Raw genomic sequence first — 17,648 nt, 5'->3', positions numbered from 1 at the left:
AGATTCCTCTATCACAGAAACCAAAAACCCCACCAAAAGTTTCAACTCTTTAAAAATTAAATATGTTTTCCATCCTTTTTTAAAGGGATCCCTTTTGCATGTTTCACACATCCGAGAGTTACACCGTGATTGAATGCTTCGTTCAAGTCTGTTAGTTAAAATGTACGTCCTCTTTTTCATAGTTATGTCTAAATATCCTCTACATAGCCCATGTATGAGGTTTGATATATAACTGACTGAAGAAAAGCAAGAGAGCTAAGATTGAAAGAAGTTGAATTCTCTTAGACTTCAAAAGCCGAATAAAACTAGGAGTGCAATGATGATAGTGTTGATAGTTTTTTTTTCCTACATAAAATTAGTTTTATTCTAACATTTCATCTTTCCTGATGGGACAGTTAATAAGGTGTTTTTATTAAGGTATTTTGAATGAGCTGAGAGAGAGCATTTCTTCCAAAAGGTTCCAGTTTATTATTTAAAGATGAGAATTAGTTATTAAAGATAATTTAAGATCCAAGTTATTTAAGGATAAGTAGTAATTCTACTACTTCTTAATATCTTCAAATTTTTAGTTTAGTTCTTGCTATTTGAGTTAGCACCCGAGTGAGGCATAGTGTGTTAGCATCAAGCTGCCACATCAGACAATAGACAAGTAGATTTTATATAGTATATTAAACTTTGACAAGTATAAAGGCGTCACATTCTTGCAGCATCAACAGAATGAACTACATGGCAGAATTCAGTAATTTTGAACATGTTATAATTATAAGATATGATTTTAGAAAATCTGCTCAGAAAACTTTTGTTTTACTGTAGATATCCAAATCAAGTGTTAACATCTATAGTTTTAAGTAAAATGTTAAAGAGAAACAGCAGTTTATGAATTTGTTGTTCATGTTGAATGACTGAATGATAGTGAAGGTAATAAAATTCCTTTTTCTCAGCGTTTGAAGAAGTAGGATTACTTATATTTGTTGAGAGATTCAGAATATTAATCTTTGTATTGCTGACATGCCATTTTTTTTTAATGTTAACTGAGCAACCCATGTATAAGCATACTATCAGTACGATACTGCCATGTATTTTAGGAGAAAGGAGTTAGTGAATTTTTACAACAGGAATAATTCATGGAAATAAGTTTAGTTTATAACCTAGCTCTCTAATGAATCAGTTTGGTATGAAAGATGAAAACATTAGCTCCCTGATAATTTTATGTATGCTGGGAAATTTAATAGAAAATACATTGTTTAAGAATTTCATATTGTTTAAATTAATTTTCTGGTTTTGGTCTAAATCAACTATAGTCAAAATTTGATAACCTGAAAAATATAAAAAAATTACAAACAATAAAAAATTTGATTTATCGAGAAAATATATGGAAAAAAGAAATGCTATTGCAAAACATAAAATTAAATAAAACAACAACCTAGGTCAGGGGGTAATGAAAAAAAAAATTGCATGAGAAGAGGCTGCAGAGCAAAATAAATATGAGAAGCCAAGTATAAAATATACCATATAGGCAAAGCAAAAGATGAAATATACTTAGTACCATCTGTCTACCAAGAAAGAATTCAAAATAAAAAGTCAAAAGTAGGACACTAAATTTTGAGTTTGGATAGATTTTTGTGAAAGCAATGACATAACCCAGCAAAACATGTATAATTCACCAACTGAGAAAAACTCTTTGAATAATTTTAGTGGAATTAAAATCAAATTTTGATTAAGAGACCACCTCTGATTAGTTATTAAAGCTTTATTAAGTTATCCTTTAAACATAATTTAATAAAATTAAGTTTTGTTTGCTTTGTAAACAATTTAAAACATTCAATAGGTATTTAAACATGGATAGAATGAATAAGTTTGCCAATTTCTTTAAAACGTTTTGACTGATAGCATGAATATTTTAAAGCTTTTAAGGCTATAAATTAGTTTAATTTATCTAATTAAATGAGCAGGCAATGAAAATATGTATGTAAAACTATACAGCTAATCTTTCATCAACAGTTTTACGCTTTTGGTTTTAATTTTACCACATTGTCTTATTTTTTTCAAAATGGCACAAATTTTCAGACTTAGCTCAGCAATAAAAGTTTTGCCACCATAAATTTATAGGCAACAGTGTAAAACAGAACAGACAAATGAAAACAGAAAGTGTAAAATTAGGCCCTTTCCCAGGGGGGAAAAAAATTAAATTGGCATAGATTTTATATAACACTCACGAGTTTTATATAAAATCAAAGACAAATTTAAGTTGCCTTTCAACCTAATTTTACCAAAAGATAAGCATATTCTATAAGAATACTCTTAATTAAAAAGTGATCAAGAATAAATTTAAAAATCAATTATTAAGTTTTTTTAAATATTTCTAAGGTTCTTTATAAGTGACAAGAAAAATTAAATCTCAGATTTTCATAACTATACTGAAAATAATAACATGATTACTGGAATAACATAATAACAACAGAAAAGAATAAGATAAAAATAACTGATTTAGAATAATATTTTTTAGAATTAACTATTTTTTAAATTATTGCCCCAGAAAAAAAAAAAAAAAAAAAAAAAAAAAAAAACAGTTGTGAGGGGGGGGGTCGTTTTAAATAGGGTCATAGAAAACTCCTGTATAGTGTATAGTGTAACAAGTATTTATTAACATGTTTAAGTTACACACGGACATTACATTTAACATTAAAAAAATTACAAAATAAGAGTCTGATACAACCTATCAAGTTAGACGCTTGCCTTTTACTGAAGTACTTCTCTGGCTACTCACCAGAGGGCAGCCTTGTCACAGTTAGTCCAACAGTTTATGTTAAAGGATTGGTTAACAAACTCTCCCTCTGGCTCCACCGACGTCCCGGCAACAAGACAGAACTGGAGGATTTGGGAGCTCTTGTAACATTGTCTCTAGGCTCAGGGTGTTTTTTTTTTTTTTTTTTTTTTTTTTTTTTTTTGTCTCCTGAGCAAGGGGACCTCTCTTTGAAGCACTGTCCGGAACCACAAGTTCTTGATTATATCGGGAATGCAAAGTAACTTTTGGCGGTCTACCACTCTTCCTGAGCGGAAGAATGGGATAAGTGGACGAGGTTTTGAAAGGTGTTAGTGCAGACCTATGGTACGTGCCTAACGGTTCTGATGGTTTGTTAAGGCTTCAAATAACATAGGAAGTAGGTGATTTCTGTGTCATTACCAAGTATAGCCCGTCACGCTTTGGTATGAACTTTGAAGTTTTTTTGTTTTTTGCATTGCTAACGGGATGTAAATTGACCCTTACTTTATCACCTGGTGAATAAAACACTTGTCTCCTTCCTTTATCATATTGCTTTTTACTTTGATCTTGCTTTATTTTGATACGCTCTCGTAGGTCCTTTGTAATAGTTGCGAATCGTTTAAGATAAGGGGTGATTTCAGGAACAAAGTTATCATTTTCAACCACAGCTTTGAAATCGTAAACAACGTCGTCGACAGTCCTCAGCTCTTTTCCAAACATTAGGAATGCTGGTGTATGGCCTGTTGTGTCATAGACGGCCGTATTCATAGCAAAGCGAATAACTGGGAGTTGCGAATGCAAGTTGCCATGCGCATCTCCTACTAGGATTGCGAGACGAGGTTTTAAGTCTCTATTTTTTCGTTACACAGGATTTGACTGGGGAAAGTAAACTGGTATCAGGTTTTAATTGATATTTAATGTGCAGCAAACTTGTTGCATGACTGCACTGATAAACTGGGTTCCGTTATTGCTGATGATTCTTCGTGGTATACCATGCCGCATGAATACTTCTTCGATGAGGGTTATAGCGCAGTCGCGTGCTGTAGCTTGAGCAAGAAGAAATAATTCAACCCATCATGTAGCACAGTCTTAGGCAATGAAGATCCATTGTTTTCCAGTGTCAGTTTTGGGCAGTGGCCTAAACAAATCAATAGATATGATCTCAAAACGTTGAGAATAGACAGGGGTTCTTAGCAATCCAGCTGGCTTTTGGTTGGTAGCCTTGTAGCGGTTGCATTCAGGACAGCTTTTCACATAGTCGAATATGTACTTTTTCATACCATTCCAATAATAGCGTCTGCCAATTCGTTGGAATGTTCCTTCCTCTCCATAATGTCCAGCCATTGGGTCATCATGGTGCTTTCGCATGATGGATTCACGCCCGGCAGTTGGAATTACTAAGTGGGCCTCTTCTGAATCAGAGTCAGGGACATATCGGTAGAGAACACCTTGATTCATTAAGAATCCCCGTTCAGTCCAGTTGGCACATTCTTCAGTTTTCTGAGTAGATTCGAAACTTTCTATAATCTTTTTTGAAGTTTTCACCTTTAAGTTGAGATTCCCACGTGTCTTTTGGACTTCTTGTGGGCATGTCCACTAGAGATATATTTGAAATCTCACAAGGTGAAACTTCATGTTCGGAGCTTGGATGAGGCAGCATGTCAGCAATGACGTTTGCCTTTCCAGGAATGTATTGTACTTTCAGGTTGAAAGACTGAATTTCAAGCGACCATCTAGCAAGTCTTCCTTTGAAGACTTGAGGTTCAAAAGCCATTTTAAAGGTTGATGATCGGATGCTATAATTACTTCTGATCCTTCGACGTAACCACGAAATTTCTTCAGGGCCCAGGCTACAGAGAGGGCTGTCGAATAGTTTCGCTCAGCCGGAGAAAGCAGTCGGCTGGCATATTCGATAGGGTCATCTTTAGACCCTTCCCCTTGAAGTAAAACGGCTCCAAGAGCATAATTGCTTGCATCTGTTCTAAGAATATACGGTTGAGTTCCATTGGCTTTCTTCAACACAGAAAGTGTTATGAGGCATTGTTTTAGAGTTTCAAATGCTTTTTGCTGGTTGAAACCCCATTCCCATTGGACTTTCTTCTTCGTCAAATCACTAAAAGATCGTGATATTTCCACGAAGTTTTGTATTTATCGTCTAAACCACGAACACGTTTGCAAGGATTGGAGTTCCTTGATGTTTTTGGGAGGTAGAATTTTCTGGATAGAGGAAACTTTTTCTGGATCAACTTCGATTCCCTTTTGTGTGATCCAAAATCCCAAATATTTCACACGAGAAGAAGCGAAGTGGCACTTCTCTCTGTTTGCGTGCAGTTTAAAGAGCAAAAGCCTTTCGAAAACAGCTTTGAGATCAGAAAGCTGTTTCTCGAATGATTCTGACAACACGATTATGGCGTCCAGATAGGTGAGGGTTAGGATGTTCTCAAGTCCATTGCGAAAACGGTCTGTCAATCTCTGGAAAGCTGCTGGGGCATTCCGAAGACCAAAGGACATTCGTAAGAAACGATATGTTCTGAAGGGACACACAAATGCCTTCTTGTCTTGATCATCAGTATGAACCTTCACTTGGTGATAACCTGCACGAAGATCAAGGGTTGACATGAAAGGAGTAGGTTTTTCCTCATGTAACAGGTCATACATTCTCGGAAGTGGGTAGGAATCTGGAACTGTAATCGCGTTCAATTTCCGGTAATCTATGCAGAGGCGTACCGTTCCATTAGGTTTCGGTATTAAAACAACTGGGGATGCATAAGGGGATTCTCATTCTTCAATTATTCCTTCGGATAAGAGCTTGTCAATTTCTTGCTTTAAGATTTCTTTTTTAGCAGGTTTCATTCTGTACGGTGGTACAGCTACTGGGGGATGGTTACCAGTTTTAATTCGATGTTTTATGAAAGGTGTTACTTCTTCCCCTGGTTGGAAGATAGTTGAATATTGACTCAATAATTCATTTAATTGTGATCTTTGATGAGCCGATAGATGTTGCTCTCCACATTCTCTTAACAGTGTCAACTTCCGACGCACATTCGGTTCGATCATTAAGTTTAGAATCATCATCAATAAACTTAAACTTTTGTTGCGGATTATCGTGGTAAAACCACAATGATTTTGTAGATCTAAAACAATTCTAACGCTTCTAAGAAAATCCGATCCTAAAAGTGTCCTGTTACCCTTTGCTGAGGGAAGGGCAAGTAAAGTTATGCGAAATGATCTTCCTTCAATGTGAATATCTACCTGGGTCATGTGGACCTCTTCGTCCCTTTGAATACCGTCGGTAAGAGTGACCTTCATTGTAGTTTTCCTTAAATTCTGATCCTTGTTCTTTCAAGAGATTATATAATGTTTTTCCCGCTATAGTGCGAGTAGCGCCAGTATCAGCACAGGCAATTTCCGTAAATCCGTTGATTTTTTACTCTTAAAAGAGTCGTTTGAGGTGTCTCTACAGACACTGTAGGTAAGTTTATTGCTTTGAAGTCGGCTGATTCTTTACTTAAAGGAGGAGAGCAGGTTGGACACTTAGCCTTAACGACGCCTGATTTTCCACAACCATAACAAATACTAGTTTGTCGATCTTATGTTGGGCGCCACTTTGTGAGGGGGGGAGGTCGTTTCAGATAGGGTCATATAAGAGTCCTGTATAGTGTAACAAATATTTATTAACAGGTTTAAGTTACACGGACATTACATTTAACTTTAAGAAAATTACAGAACAAGAGTCTGATACAACCTATCAAGTTAGACGCTTGGCTTTTACTGAAGTACTTCTCTGGCTACTCACCAAAGGGCAGCCTTGTTGTCACAGTTAGTCCAACAGTTTATGTTAAGGGATTGGTTACAAAGTTCTTTTAATCGTACTTACAGAAATACCATTTACGTATACTTCTCTAATCATGATTTAAGGAATGGAGAGGGTGAAATTATAAAAAGTATAAGAATGAAAAGAGGTGACTATCATGCCTGGCAACATATACTCTTGTTAGTACGAATGTATTTTGTGTTATGTTTTCGTCAACAGAAAAGAAATAAACAGTTTCGAAAAGTTTGATTCCTTACTTTTCTGATTTTTAAGCTTGATATCTGTCAAGAAAATGAATAATAGTAGTAAATAACACATATAATTATTTACTACTATTATTCATTTTTACGGCATTTTTTATTAATTTTTTAAAAATATGTTTTGAAAATCATTAACTTGTTGTATATTTAAACTCAATGGCTACAATCTTTTTAAACAGCAATTATTTGTAAAACTGAATTGAGACATCCAAGCCTGTACCTTTCACTCCATATGAGGTCAAAATTTTAAAATGATTTCTCTTGAATGTCTAAATTCAAATGCAATACTGCTGCTATTAATAATTTTATTTTTTGTTATGTATTTTAAATTTCTAGCATAAAACACTTTCATATATTTATTGCGAGTAATAAGAACATAGAATCTTTCGCACTCACATTCTAATTTTTGTTTCATGTTTTCTCCCTCTCCACATTTGGTGTTTGCAATCAATCAAACAATTTTTATCTTTTATTTTTTAATTATTTTTAGGACCTAGTTTTGGGTAAATCAGCTGATGGAATGCCCGTTAAGAATGTTCTGACTTCTCTCTTAAATGTTCTTTCTTCTAATTCATATAATGATATACAGAAACTGAGACTATTTTTGCTTTACATATTCTTTAACAAAGGTAGGTAATGATTTTATTATAGCATATGTGTAATAGGTAAAATGATAGGAAATTAATGAAAAACTGTATGTGTGAAACTAACAAGTTTCATAACTTCAGCCAAAAAGATATGTAGAATCGGTACTTACTGTCTAGGAATATGATGTTTGTAAACTTACTTCTTAGGTGGCTGTCTAGGGGCTAATAAACTAGTCCGATTTATGTAAAACTTGAATATTTAATGAAACATGAATAATTGCTACAAACTACAAAGTAATTACATACATAGAAGGAAATAGGAGAGATTATTTACAAATGAAGAGAAGGAATCGTCTTTTACATTCAGACATCTTTTAATCACGTCATCGTCTTAAATGCGGAATCGTCTGACTTCTATCATCGAGAAAGTAAAAGATTTATTCTCACAGCTTGTCGCGTCATCCGATTATAATGAACGATGCCATTCCACAACTGCTCGTCCATCCTGATGGAATGCGGCCTCGCATTCTCGTAGCACCACCATCTACATCTAGTGATCTGAAAAATAAAATTAAAAAAAAAAAAAAATTTAGTTACTATTGAGGAGGGAAAAGTCGTCTTAAATGGTTTATTTCAGCCATCTTCCCTTATCATCTTAACATCCTCAGAAATAACGGCGTTAGCTCTTCTTAAATGCTCTTTCAGTGTTCGTTCATCTTCAACAGTCTATCTGAATACATGTATTTTACAAACACATCTTCCTTTCATGTTGTCTGGAACAATTCGTCTGGATTCGTCTTCGTATTTACGTCTTCTTAAACATCGTCTGAATACGTCTTCTGAATGCGTCTTCTTAGATACCGTCTGCATACGTCTTCTGAATGCATCTTAGATATCTTCAAAATCCGTCATTCGAATGCGTCTTCTTAAAATCGTCTTCTTTAAGCCGTCTTCCTTCATACATTTCATCCTTAGACATCATCTTCAGTCTTCTTAAATTAGTTCACATCTTTAAAATAATAGTCCATTAGTCAAATTGGGAGAAATTCGTCTAGTCGAGAAAAACGTCTAAATCAGGAATCGTCAAAATCGGTATTTCATTATCAAAGATTTTCAGTTTTCTTCCTGAATCTTCTGAATCTGCTTTTTCGCTTCTTTTTTCTCACCTTCTTTAATTTCTTTTGTTCCTCTTTGCTTTCCGTATCAGCGTCGTTGTGATCAGGTTTTCTGACTGACTTCTGCTTTTCAATCTTCTCTTCTTCTTCGGTGGTCTTTGTAGTTTCTTCGTCTCCAATGGCTTCTTTTGCTTCTCTATTGCAAGGTATTTTACTGAAATTGTTCTAGTAGAATTCACTTTTGATTCATCATCTTTAGCAACTGACTCTTCTTCGGAAAAATGATTCTCTTCAGAATCTCCTTCTGCAGTGTCGTTTCTTCTGGTTGGCTTCGAAGCTAATTGTATTGTGCTTGAGTTTCCTTTTTGCACTAATTCAAATTCATCTTTAATAGCATCATTTTCACTTATATCAGAATCTGCATCACTTGGGACATCGTCAGAATTCACAATCAGGAAATCATTGCCACTTGCTTTGATTGTGGATGATGTATCCGGTTTGATCACATTCTGTACTGTAACAGGAACTATACTAACAGGATCAGTTTCTGGTTTTGGAAGTAAAAAACCACAATTCACGACTTTTTCAAATCCTTCTTCAGAACCATTTCCATTGCAAAGAGCATTTTTCTGCTGTTCAAAATCATTCTCAGATTTCTAGTTTTCTGCGATAAAACAAATATTGGATCGATATGACGAACCATTAGTTTCGAATTCACATTCAAACCTTCCTTTAGGCTTAGTTTTCCCATTACCAAACCCCGTTAACTGTAGATCTGCCGACTTTAGTTCAGGAGAACATATCTTCTTATGTATGCCTTCTTGGATTAGCGTTACTTGACTACCAGTATCTATTAAAGCATCAATTTGCAAATTACCTAAATTAACAGTTTTATGCATTTCTTTCTGACAAGTCTGAGTTATTGTAGTAACAGCTTTGGCATCTTGGATATATTTAGATGATGTTTTCGAACAATCTACGGCTTTGTGTCCAAACAAATCGCATTTAAAACACTTAAATCCTTTACTCTTATTGTTACAAAAATCCGACTTATGGCCTAAACTTCCACAATTATAACACCTTGGCTCTTTAATCTTACTAGGTACAGCACGTGTTTTATTTTGTGTGTTAGTACTTGAATAACCCTTATTTTTCGTATCTGGAAAGCGAATTTTCTCATAAATTTTTAATTTCTCTTTGAATTCAAAAATAGTTTTACACCCATACAAAACAATTTTGTTACTACTCTGATCTGGTATCCCATTGATTACATAATCAAGAATTGATGAATCATTAACAGAACCGCGACTGGCTATTTCACGCATGGCAATTAAATATTCTGAAAGTGATTCACCAGGTTTCAAGTGTCGTTTCTGTAACAAATTATGAAGTTGTGCACTGTTTATTTTAGAACCAAATTCAGATAAAAGATTTTCTTTTAATTTGTCTCATAATATTATACCCTTCAAAGACCTAATAAATACTTTAGCAGAACCAGTAAGCAATTTTTAGCAAACACGATTTTCTGTAATTCCGATAAATTAAATAATTTAAAAGCTTCTTCTAAATCACCGATGAAGGATTCAACTGGATATGTATCAGTGCCATTAAATTCAGAAACAGTTTCTAAGATATCACGAAAACGTAGGGAAATATTGCTAGGCATTATAATGTTTTCATCCACTGAGTTATTTATGGGAGATGATTCTGACCGAACAGAATTAATATCATCATTTTTATCAGAATCATAAACACTTTCGTTTTCAGATAACTCATCGTCGTCATCACTTTCGGATTTTAAAAGCTTAAAATCACAAAGACTATTCAATATTAAATCACAGTTTTTATCATAATTAAGATGTAACAAATTACACACAGAAATAAAATCGTTTGCAGTAAGAGTTTTAAATAATTTTTGTTTTGTTTCTTCAATATTAAAATAAGATGGAAAACCACAAAAGTTACGCAATCTAGCTCTATTTTTTCGATCACCCAAAGTTCCAAACACAATTTGATGTAAAAGTTTAATTGACTTAGTAGGCCCAGTCTTTAAAGAATTTGAAATTCTAGGAATAGAATTTAAGGTAGTCATCTTAATTCACAGTATCGTAAAATACTATTCATAGAAGTAACAATATGGAAATAATCGAAACAAAACTTACTTCTCTTCTTTTGTAATATTCATCATGCTTCCTCCTAGGCTCATACCGGCCTGAGCGCCCAATTCTGTAGAATCGGTACTTACTGTCTAGGAATATGATGTTTGTAAACTTACTTCTTAGGTGGCTGTTTAGGGGCTAATAAACTAGTCCGATTTATGTAAAACTTGAATATTTAATGAAACATGAATAGTTGCTACAAACTACAAAGTAATTACATACGTAGAAGGAAATAGGTGAGATTATTTACAAATGAAGAGAAGGAATCATCTTTTACATTCAGACATCTTTTAATCGCGTCATCGTCTTAAATGCTGAATCGTCTGACTTCTATCATCGAGAAAGTAAAAGATTTATTCTCACAGCTTGTCGCGTCATCCGATTATAATGAACGATGCCATCCCACAGATATAAACTACGAACTTTTGTACATGAAAGTGTAAAGATACGAACAGATTGCAGATTTGAAGTGAATTCTTAAAAATATATTTTCTTCTTATAATTTTCATCTTTCTTATTAAAATTTGTGTATATTAATTATGTTTTTAAAATCAGGTAGTTCTTAAATCAATTTAAATTAGTAGTGTTCCAGTTGTCCCATTGTAAGTTGATTCTGACGTAAACTAGGAACTTTTTTCTTGATATCTCTGATAATACTTTCATAAATTACGTTTTATTTAATTTAAAATGAGCTTATGAATATATAAACTTAAATTTATAAATAATTTATTTATGTATTATTTTTCTTTACTTTGTACAAGGAACTAAAAATGATTATTTAAAATCCGGAAATTAAACATTATTAAATCCGGAAATTTCAGAAATTTGGATTTGCTTATGTCCGACAGTTCTGGATCTCAGACTTTGTACTGTATGTAAATTTGCATAATTTATCAGATTGTGTAGCCCAGAAATGAAATCTTTTTGATTGCATCTTAATAAATTAAATTTTTTTAAATGTTAGTTATTTTAATTCTGGATTTTATTCTTAAATGTATCTTGAGCTTTTTAAACACTTATTGATGTCATGTCAAATATTCTAACTTTTTGGATTATTTTCATTAGGTAGAATTACTGGGTAGAGCATTTATTATTTTGGAGACAACCACACTTTTCAGATGTAGAACTAAGAATAAATTTTAAAATATTTGTAACATTTCAAAATCATCTGAACAGGGCTACCCGTGGCTTTTATAAACTAATATGTTTTTTTCTTATAATTAATGAATTTAAAATATGATTGTAAACTCAGAGGACATTACTGCAAACCTAAAATCTAAGAAACATTATTAAATTACATTTTTAGTAAAAATTATATTGAAAATAATCTCAACCACGTACCAAATTGTACCTTCTTAGGCAGATAGTAAGTAATATTTAGAATATTATTTAGATAGTAATATTTGTAATATTTCTCTTGCGTACGCAAGAGAAAAATAAGTGGTGCGCAAGAAAGAAAGTATTTTTAACTATTAAATTCAAAAATCTCGTGAAGAAAAAGAACAACTGATAGAAATTTCCTGTAATAGATCTCTAACTGAAGATTGTACAAATAACACACTTGTTAACTCTTGGCTAAGCCCAAAAGAAGAATTTAAAGGCGTTTCAAATAAAGCTGTTAAATTTTTATTGCCTTTTTGCACAACCTATATTTGTGTAAACAAGTATTTTCTTCCACGTTTTATTTGAAAAAGAAACACAGAACAAAATTAAGATTGGATCTTAATTTACGGTTAAAGTTGAGTAAAATAAGCAGACATAAAGAAATTGATCTCTCTTAAACAGGCCCAAATTTCACACTAAATTTTAGAATTAAAGTATTATAACTTAAATTTTGACAATTAAAATGGTAACCAATTTTTAATCTAATATTTTTTTATGTGTGCACATTTAATATAACTTATGTGTGCACATTTAATATAACTTATGTGTGCACATTTAATATAACTTATGTGTACCCATAAGTTGCGCAAATGGCAAAATATATTTTTTTAATATTTCTGTTTAGAAATTGAAAAATAATCATTGTAAAATGTAGTGGTGGAACTAAAGTTTTTCAATTTTTGTTTAGATGTTACACGTTAGTCAAAAGGTGGAGAACCGCTGATCTAATTAATTCATTACATTTCTGTAATTGATTACAATCAACCCAATATGAAATTTCAAAATTATGAATTTTGTAATTATATATATCATTTGTATTTACTTGTGATGAAATTATAGTCCAGCTGAAAATGATGCTGACGTTTCTAATATCATTTGTATAAAACAAATATTTCTTTCTCAGAAATTACTTTTAAATTTACTATACATATTTAGTTGTTACATATGTTACCATGCGGCTATACGTATCAGCACAAAGCAATTTAAAATGAAAGGCAGAAAAGAATTGATTAAAGTTTAAACTTTAAAAAAAAATTATGCCAGAATATAAGAAATTCTGGAAATCATCTTACTGATGTCTCATACTACAGTCGTTTTAGTTCGAAACAAGTAGTAAATGCTTTATGTAATAATTAACTTACTGACTACGGATTGGATATATACCACAGATAAAGTGTAGTAAAAATGAGCAAAATAATATCTTTTACGCTAGCTGAATTTAGTGAACTAAATCCAATTATTAATTTCATAGTTGTAAATAGCTGTATTTGGTTTACGAAACATAAATTCAAAGAATTTTCTAACTGAAAGAATGCCATTGTATAAGAGCATGCACAGCAGGAATATTTCTTTCTTACACACAAAGCAAAGAATAAGAGCCTAAGGCCGTTTATCCTTAATTTTTATATTTAATCAGTCAACTTGATAGCAAGCTGTTTTATTATTCGTTTCTACTAAGACATCTTTATTTATTTTTCAAGGACACCAGTCGTAATTGAGTTTTCAATGTTTGTATAATGTATATATCCTTAAGTATGAGTGTTATTCAAAGTAATCATAAGCTAAATGAAATACGTTTTGATTTTTATGCTGTATTTCCATTCAAAATCCTTTTTGCGATAGATGAGCTCTGAGAGAAGAGTTTCCGAAAATACTTTTAAATGGTAAATAACTATGATTGGAAAATCTTTACTATTCTGTGGCTAACAAAGAATCAGAGTATCTAAATCTCTCAATAATTTACTAGAAGATCAAACTTGTATTAATTTGCAAATGACATAAAATAATTATGCAAATTATTTAAAATTTGTAGCAGTAAAATTATACACTCGAAATATCCATTAATTATTATTGGATGGCACTGATTTCATATGCGTCACTTAAATCTGCCTAATTTCTTCTAAGAGTAAATATATGCTTTCAGTTCAGTTTCTTTTTCTTTACACTATTACCTACATTTTTTTTTTTTTTCCAATTTTAAATTTCATTCAGTTGTTGTTTTTAACTATGACTTTTTATTTTAGGAATCACTAAATCACATTTTGATGAGATAGTGAATAAAGCTAATTTGCCTTTCTCTGATGCATATTCAATCACTAATGTGCTACATTTTGATGTTGATGTTTTTAGACCAGTAAGTTATTATTTTTCATTAAGAATATACTTATTTTGTAATCCTTTAAAATGCATTTGCTAAATTTTTACTGCTCAAGATGTCATTACAAAGAATTATACATAATGGCATTTTAATATTTGAAATAAATTGCATTCATCAAATAGATTCTTTGAAATTAATTTCCTTCATAGCAAAAACTGGGCTTTTAATTAAAAATTTTTACAAAAATTTTAGCAAAATTTTAGTTAAATTAATTTAATATTTAAAAGATTGAATTTAATTATCTTTACATACTATAACAGTGGAAACATATATAGTAGGCGATGCCGGCATAGGCAATTGCTCGACATTGGGGGGGGGGAAATTAAATCTAATGAAATAAAATCGATAAAATTCTAAAATCAGCACAACATGGAAGGATGTCTAATCTTTTAGTGTATTTACTTTTTTTAAAAAAATTAGGTCCATTAATTTTTAATTTATTTCAAATAAATGCCTTTGAGAGAGAGAAATGGAAAACCTACAAAGATATTGGGGAATTAGCTTCTTGAATCTCTTAAAAACGCCTGTATAATTACTTTCTAATAAACCCATTTCTAATGCAGCAGTTATTTTTTTAATTTCCAAATGAATTAAGTTAATTTTGATTGTTTTCCAATTGTAACCAGGCCTTATACCTTCAGTGTGTGTGTAGAGTCATTAGAATTTTTTTTGAAGCCAAGAAACATAAAGGATCAGCAATGTTCTTGCTGGGATTATAATTCCTGACCTCCCAGTTGCTAGCTGGACATTCTCCAAATTACACCACGAAAGCATAGGAGAAGGATAGAGAGAGAATTCTTTACGTATGATTCTTTTTTTTTTTTTTTTTTAATATTTCATGATCTTGAAAAGTCTCTACTATTTCAAACTGTATTGAAATGATAAGAATTGCGTGGGAGGTATATATCAAAACATCGAGTTTTAACGGAAGTTTTTCTGCTATCAAGAAAAGACGTCGAATTGAGTTACAGCACAAAAAGTTAATGTTCCATCAAGATAACGCAAGACCACATGTGTCTGCATTCTCCGGCTGGACTCTGTACAGACTCGAATGGGATCTTTTGCCACACTCGCCACATAGCCCCGACATCGCTCCTTCGGACTACTACCTTTTTTCACACCTGCAGCTAAATCTTGTTGGTGCTATCTTCCATTCTGCACAGGACGTCCAAAATGAGGTTGATCTGGTTTTGGACTCGCGGCCACCAAGTTTCTGAGCTGGAGCCCAGAAAACACTTAACTACTAAAACGTTGGCAGAAAATCATAGATTTATGTGTGTTTACTTACCCGCACTAAAAGTACTGGCTTCATTTTTTTTTTTTTTTCCCCTTATAATAAGAAAGTTTTTTGGCGGAAAACGTTCGTTACAACCAGATATTTTACAAAGGTGATGTAAGGCGATTGAAAACTTCCTAGGCGATTGAAAATAATGCATAAGGTAAACATTATTTGGCATGAGGTATTGGATTATTCTTTATGATATTATCATCAGGAATAAAATATAGTCTTGGCATCAAATAACATTGTTTTCTTTGATAATTTATTAATTTTTTGATAAAATCATTTACGCAGTTTCAGATAGTTTTTTAGGACTTCAAGGATTTAGTGCCGAATACTGAAATGTTGTTGATGCACAAAAGGATTGCGATGTAAGTCATATGAAGAAACTTTAACAATAAGCACGCCCTGTTAAATAATGGATAAGTTCATGATGCTCAGAGAACAGCACCTAATGATACATCTGAGCTTAAGATCAAAAGAGAAGAGAAACATGCCAAAGTGAAACTTAAAATCGGCAAAACATCAGCCCTATTACAGAAGGTGCGTTTTGAAGGTCCCATTTTGAAGAAATTTCAGTGCCACTAAAAAAAAATTAAATAAAAGCGGGCCTGGCACACAGAATTTGTATAAAAGAAGAAAATGCAAAAGATGTCAATGCTACAAACTTCATTGCTCTTTTTCTTTAAGATGACACCTTTACTCCTGCTTCTTCAGTTGCAAACTCATCAAGAACTTTTAACAATGTTGTAATATCAATTTGTTGAATAAATTAAGAACAAATGTAATTATAAACTATGTAACGGTTAACGGTCGAAAATTGAAGCTTTTTTTTTCTTTCTGTAATAATGAAAAACATTTGTTTATATATATAATGTAAATATTCCTCATTATCAAAAAATGGAATATTGATTAGCAAATATTATATACTTAGTAGCTAGAAAAAAGGTATAATAGGACAGCTAGGAAAAGTTTCTATTTATAGATATAGAATATGGTTTCTAAATACTATGGCAAATGAGTTTACAGCATTTTTTTTTCCCACAGTACACCTACTTTTGGGCATTAAATTTAGATTAATATTGTTTGGTAAGTACTTATGTATTAATGCAATCTTCATGGCGTAATTTGGATATCTTTTGCGGATGAAAAGGTCAAAGTTACTTACCGGATGCGAGTTGGTGGTTTTCGCGACTTTTTTTGTTTAAAAGATTCCCAAACTATGGATGTTTATCGTTAGTCGGCAAACGTCATCAAAATATGAAAATAAGACATAGTTTAGCAATTTAAAATACAAATTTTAATTATCAAACAAGAATTACATGATATATTTAAAAAAATTAAACACTTATTTTCGTCTTCAAATTTATCTGCAAATTTTTGGCGCTATTCGTCTTCCCAAATACAGAGCGATCAGTTTTTATTTAAAATAACATCAAAGAATTGCAATTTCGACATCACGCAAACCTCGGCAACATCGTCTATCTACCAAACGCATCTCTTTATTGTTCCCTTTAGAGACTTTGCGGCAAAATACTGTATTCCTGCAAAAATTTTACCACAGTTTCTTCCAATGCCGGCAAATTCTAAAAGCACGGATTTTTAAAATAGTTTAAGGCAAAAAATATCATTTGTTTATAAAAACCTTTGGAAAGCTGATTACAACAAAAAGAACGCATACAAAAATGGTGGTGTTCGACTGAAGGATTGTTATAGGCATGGTTGCCTGCAGAATGGTTTTGCGCATGGTTGTCAGAGTTTGGCACATTCTGATGTAAGTATTGTAAGTATTTTGCAATATCTTCTTGCTTTATTACTGGTTATTATCTTGTATTTGTGATTTATCTAACATTTATGACTTTAGTTACAGGTGAGTCACCCGAGCAAGTGGTAGATGTTCCACCACGTGCTACGAAAAACAGTAGATTGTAAAGTGCCCCCGGACGGACAACGGGCATGGCTTATTGTGTTCATTTCCTACCTTTTGTCCGTTGTGGTTTCGAACCTAGCTTCATTTTTTGGCCCAATAAAGGCTGCAATTGAGAAGGAGTTTCCAGGCGTATCTAAGAGAGAGTTTTCTAATGATTTCTCCAATCAACTGAAGCAGCTGAATAATAATAATAATAATA

At 32.4% G+C, this 17,648-nt stretch overlaps 1 protein-coding gene across 7 annotated transcripts in view; it reads left to right on the top strand.

Annotated features, from left to right (window-relative positions):
* Positions 1 to 17,648, top strand: part of LOC118196996 (syntaxin-binding protein 1-like) — a 122,665-nt gene that overhangs the window by 41,990 nt on the left and 63,027 nt on the right. For all 7 annotated transcript variants that reach the window (XM_085820479.1, XM_085820476.1, XM_085820480.1 and 4 more), the window contains 2 exons: positions 7,329 to 7,467; positions 14,107 to 14,216. In XM_085820479.1, coding sequence (XP_085676605.1) covers positions 7,329 to 7,467; positions 14,107 to 14,216 — 249 coding nt within the window. The remainder of the gene's footprint in view (positions 1 to 7,328; positions 7,468 to 14,106; positions 14,217 to 17,648) is intronic.

This window comes from Stegodyphus dumicola, chromosome 7 (assembly GCF_044657685.1).
Source record: "Stegodyphus dumicola isolate Sdum_Otavi_A_Nest chromosome 7, ASM4465768v1".
Taxonomy (NCBI): Eukaryota; Metazoa; Arthropoda; class Arachnida; order Araneae; family Eresidae; genus Stegodyphus; species Stegodyphus dumicola.
Note: the sequence above shows the minus strand (reverse complement) of the source record. Positions and strands in the feature narration are given on the sequence as shown.